The following is a 5,558-nucleotide window of genomic DNA, read 5'->3' as shown; positions in this document are numbered from 1 at the left end:
GGAAGGGTGTTCATAATAGCAAAACATCTGAAAAAATCTAAATGTCCATCAATAAGGGAATGGGTATTATATACTCAGAATGAACACTTAAAATGAATGAACTTGAGCTAGGCTTATTGATATGAACGTACCTCAAAAACAATATTGAGTCTAAAAGCAAGTTGCAAAATGAAGCCCACAGCACTATGCTACTTGTATCTTTAAAATTTTAAAAATACCTAAATAGTAATATACATATAGTCTATGAGCTACACATATACAATAAACATAAACATGGGCATAAATGATGGAAAGCAATTTCAGAAGAGCGTTTGTCTCTGGGGAGGGAGGAAGGAAAGAGAATGAGCCCTGCTTAGAATCTGCAGGAATTAGGAGGTACTGACCCCAGTGCAGAAGCCGGCACTGGAGGGCTGCCTGCTGGGGGCCCGAGTGGTGTGGTTAACGGACGACAGTCGCTACGCGCTTTCAAATCACAGAAGCACGCAGGAAAAAGGGTGGAAGGGTGTAATGGGATACACTGATCCCCCTTTTCTGTCAGCGCGTTAACAGATGATGCCACATCGATGGCATTTTGGTAGCGTGACAATTGATTTTTCCCAGACTTGCATTTTATTTCATTATAAAGGTAGAGGCATTATCTTAATATTTTAAAATTCAAACCTTATTGAAGTGTTTAAAGTAGAAGAAAAGTGTGAAAGTTACCCCCCCGCCCAATTATCTTTGAAGGTTTGGAACAGCTATAAAGGAAAATGAAGAAGGATCCTCCAGAAGGGCAGTTCACTCCTGTGACCCACTGTTTTCTTTTTTCTTTCTTAAAGATTTATTTTTTATTGAGGTAACACTGGTTTACAACATTATATGTTTCATGTGTACAACATTATATTTCCACTTCTATATGCCCTACTGTGTGCTCACCACCAAAAAATTTAGTTTCCATCTGTCACCCTACATTCGATCCCCTTTACCCATTTTGCAGCCTCCCCGCCTCCCCCTCTGATAATCACTACTCTCTTCTCTGGATCTATGTCTTCTTTATGTTTGGTTTGGTTTGTTCATTTTTGTTTGTTTATGCCACGTATGAGTGAAATCATACGATATTTGTCTTTCTCCATCTGATTTAAGCACTGGTAGGGACTTTGAGGATACAAAAGAAATGCGATGTCACGCTATTAGCCTGTGGTTTGTTAACATCCACAGCACATGAAACAATTAGGAAACACTAAAGAAAGATATGACAATGTGCCAAACTTAATTTATAGTTAATTTCCCCCAAAGATAATACTACTACTACATATCTGCAGGAGCACTGTCGTCTTCAGAGCACTTCTTCACTTGTATTATTTGGGGGAAATATTGCTTTGGCTGGAGTTACTGTGGGTCTTCATGGTACAGCTAGAACTAATGCTGGGCCCGGGCATATGGGTAGGAATGGGAAAGGTGAAACAGAAATGGAAGGGGATCCACGGAGAGAAAATAGTTTGAACAAAGAGGGTGAGACAAGATTGGCCACTGAATATCTGGGGAATAATGTGGAGACTGGCCTCAGCCAGAGCAGAGGCAAATAATGGACAATAACATTGTGTAGACCAACTGTTCAGGACCAGTTCTGGGCCTTTAATATTTTGGGGAAAGTGTTTAAAAGCTTGAGATTTGGAGTTAACCTTCTTATACTCCTAGTGATCAAACTGACTTTGGTTAAATTATAAATTAAGAATGGGGCATGACTGAGGAAGCACTCCAAACTTCTTACGTCTTCCTGAATGGAGATAACGTTTTAGGTTTTCTCTCTCACAAGGAGCCCTCCCCCAAAACCCAACTCGGTCCTCCCTTAACTGGGAGAAGGTATTAGTCTAATTTCCCCCGGCCTGTCGCAGATTCAAACTGGCGACAGGAAAACAGTGCCCACAGGTCTCATCTTCAGAATTTTCGCCCGCTACCCGCTAGTAGTTGGGAGAGAGACTAAGGTTTCGGTCACAAGGTATTTCGAATCAGGCACTGACATTTCACTTTCTTAAGAGCATGAGAAATAAAGCATTCCTGCCTTTTCCGCCCCCAATTCAGCAATTATTGGCCGCCAGGCCTCGGGTCCAGATCGGCGGTGAGGGTAGCCTGAGAGGTCCCTGCACCGCCATCCGCCCACGCCTTCCTCTAGCCTCCTCAGCCCCATGCCCTGCCATTCTCTCCTCTCCGCGGCCACCCCCACTCATCTCACCTCCACCCCACCCCACCCCTCACCAGGCTCCCCATCTCCCGGGTCCCCTACTCACACCTCTCAGTCCGGCCTGTTTCAGCCCACAGGGGATTTGGTCTACTCAGGGCGAATCACAAGTGGGCTTTTATCCAGGCAATTCCGGATTCGCTAATCAGCGCCGCTCTTTCAACGCCCAAATTCCCCCTCATTTGCTTACAACCGCCGCGGCTCCAGGCAACGCGGAGCGTGGTGGGTGGGCACGTCGCCCTCCGTTACGCCCTCCGATTGGTCGGTGCCTGTTGGTCTTGGGACCGGTCTCATGTTCTATTGGATAGAGGCAGTCCTGGCTCCCCACGCTCGCCCCACCCTGTTGTCAATCACAGCGTCCCTAGGTAACCCACGGGACCATTGGTCAGTCTAGCCTGAGGGCGGGTTGTTGGGCGGAAGAGGTGCTTTCCCGGCTTTCCTCGCTGTTACCATGGAGACAGCACAGCACGTCTGTGAGGCGGAGAGTCCAGGCCACCTCTTCCTCCATTCTAGACCTTAGTGCCTGTTCCGGAGTCTAATGGTCATCACAGTTCCCGACCTACTGGCTCCGGCGGACCGCGGGATTTGGGGGCAAGTCAAATTAGGCCTCAGAGAGGGGGTCAGGCCCAGTCATTAAGGGTCCCTAACAAGCCTCCTGGAGAGAACCGAGTCCGAAGCACCTTGTAATAACATTACGTTTTCATTCGTCCTTACCACGCTTTTTGTATTTGCTATTATTCTTCCGTTAGCCTTACGACGTACACTGCAGCAAGGATCATTCTACTCACGGGAAAGACTGGGGAAGAGGAGCCAGGGTCAAATCAAGTAAATCTGTAGCTACGCCTCCAGGCATCTGGAAATGGTCCATGCTTTTAGCAAACTGCTCTTACCTAACTGCAAACTAAAACTTGCCATGATTTTGTTCTGAGGCTAGAGCCTGTTAGACCAAAGGATCTGTAAATCAGGCCAAAGGAAATAGGACAGAGGATGCATGCTCCATTGCTGAATCAGGAAAGGTGAACAGACAAAAATCAAAACAAGACCAAATGGGAGAGCTGCAGTATCCAAACCTTTGACTTTACACAAGATTCTGAAACATCATGAAACAAACTATTCAATCCGGGAACACTGAATTTCTGATTTAGGGAATTCAGCTCCTGAATCACAGCTTTATGAGTGAAATGGAAGAAGACGGTTGAATTCCACTGAATGTATGTCTCACATTTATTCTACTTTCAAGGTTTCATTTACAGTCATGTGTACTAAACAATGATTTCTTATGTGTTTAACAACTTAACCTTACATGGCCCAATGAGGAGTTCTGTGGTTAAGAAAGCCATTATTTTGATTAATTCATTTCATTGGAATTGCATGTTAACTGTAGCTAAGCACTGGTAGGGACTTTGAGGATACAAAAGAAATATGATGTCACTCTTGCCTTAATAGCCTGTGGTTTGTTGACACCAACAGCACATGAAACAATTAGGAAACACTAAAGAAAGGTATGACAATGTACTAAACTTAATTTATAGTTAATTTCCCCCAAAGATAATACTACTACTACATATCTGCAGGAGCACTGTCGTCTTCAGAGCACTTCTTCACTTGCATTGCTTTGGCTGGAGTTACTGTGGGTCTTCATGGTACAGCTAGAACTAATGCTGGGCCTGGGCATATGGGTAGGAATGGGAAAGGTGAAACAGAAATGGAAGGGGATCCACGGAGAGAAAATAGTTTGAACAAAGAGGGTGAGACAAGATTGGCCACTGAATATCCGGGGAATAATGTGGAGACTGGCCTCAGCCAGAGCAGAGGCAAATAATGGACAATAACATTGTGTAGACCAACTGTTCAGGACCAGTTCTGGGCCTTTAATATTTTGGGGAAAGTGTTTAAAAGCTTGAGATTTGGAGTTAACCTTCTTATACTCCTAGTGATCAAACTGACTTTGGTTAAATTATAAATTAAGAATGGGGCATGACTGAGGAAGCACGGCAAACTTCTTACATCTTCCTGAATGGAGATAACGTTTTAGGTTTTCCCTCTCATAAGAAGGAGCCCTCCCCCAAAACCCAACTCGGTCCTCCCTTAACTGGGAGAAGGTATTAGTTTTCTGATTAAATGTTCATATCCTACCCTCCCATTGAAATTGAGAGAAGTGCTGTTACCATGGCACTCCATCTTTTGCCATCACTTAATCAAAGTTCATTCTGCAGAAGATTGATTACTTGACTATCCAATCTTTCTGTTTTTAAAAATTGTCTTCTGTATACCAAGTGTTATACAGCGTTCCGTATCTCTGCCGTATATTTATCTCTCACATTGTACTTGTAGGGTGTACATAGGTGCCATATATGTATGAATATCATTTTCTTTTTTTTTTTCCAAGTCAAAAGAGCTTTTATTCATTTTTAAAATATTATATGAGCCTGGCCTCTTGCAGTTTCTGTAACTGGATCACTCAGATCTTATTCATCAGCCTGCTGAACTGTTCCTTTTTCAGAAACATAGATACCATCCAAAAATTTTCTGATATCCTTATTTTTAACTGTTGTGGCTTGCTGAATCAAAGCAGCTGAATTTGACACAAGTTCAATGTCATTTCCTTCAAGAATCAACTCATCTTTCTGGGCTTGAGATACTGAACAAGCAACACCTGGCCTCATCCGAACCCTGCGGATGTATTTTTCACCCAAAAAATTTCGGATTTCAACAAGAGAACCATTCTCCTGAATAACAACGTTGATGGGGAAGTGAGCATACACAGACCTCATCTTGTAACGGAAGCCCAGTGTAACACCCTTGATCATGTTCTGTACATGACTACAGATAGTGCGAACAGTGGCCAGTTCCTTCCTATTCCCCCACCATTTGTCAACCCGGAGCCTCTTCTTTTTCTTCCCAAGGAGACTGAGTTCTACATTGATGTGATTGAAGTCCCTCCGCAGGGTGCCTCTGGGGCCCTTCACAATAACTGTGCGTCCCTTCAGAGTAATGTCGACATTTTCTGGAATGTCGACAGTCTGATTGCTGAGAATGGTCTTCATTCTCGCAGTAGATGCGGCAAAGAGCATGAATATCATTTTCTTTAATTACAATTTTCTTTTCTCCTAAACAAACAAAAAAGTCCAAGCAAAAACAGCAGTAATGGGCTTCCTCGGTGGTGCAGTGGTTGATAGTCCGCCTGCCAATGCAGGAGACACGGGTTCGTGCCCCGGTCCGGGAAGATCCCACATGCCACGGAGCGGCTGAGCCCGTGAGCCATGTCCACTGGGCCTGCACGTCCGAAGCCTGTGCTCCGCAACGGGAGAGGCCACAACAGTGAGAGGCCCGTGTACCG

The 5,558-nt window shown here is 44.5% G+C and overlaps 1 protein-coding gene across 1 annotated transcript; it reads right to left on the bottom strand.

The window, feature by feature from the left end:
- Positions 1-4,586: 4,586 nt before the first annotated feature.
- LOC307056198 (large ribosomal subunit protein uL6) lies at positions 4,587-5,275 on the bottom strand. Its single transcript, XM_079708760.1, has one exon. It carries the CDS (start codon positions 5,263-5,265, stop codon positions 4,687-4,689), a length of 579 nt encoding a protein of 192 aa, XP_079564886.1. The 5' UTR covers positions 5,266-5,275; the 3' UTR covers positions 4,587-4,686.
- Positions 5,276-5,558: the final 283 nt, after the last annotated feature.

Source organism: Hyperoodon ampullatus, assembly GCF_949752795.1.
Source record: "Hyperoodon ampullatus genome assembly, chromosome: 7".
Taxonomy (NCBI): Eukaryota; Metazoa; Chordata; class Mammalia; order Artiodactyla; family Ziphiidae; genus Hyperoodon; species Hyperoodon ampullatus.
Note: the sequence above shows the minus strand (reverse complement) of the source record. Positions and strands in the feature narration are given on the sequence as shown.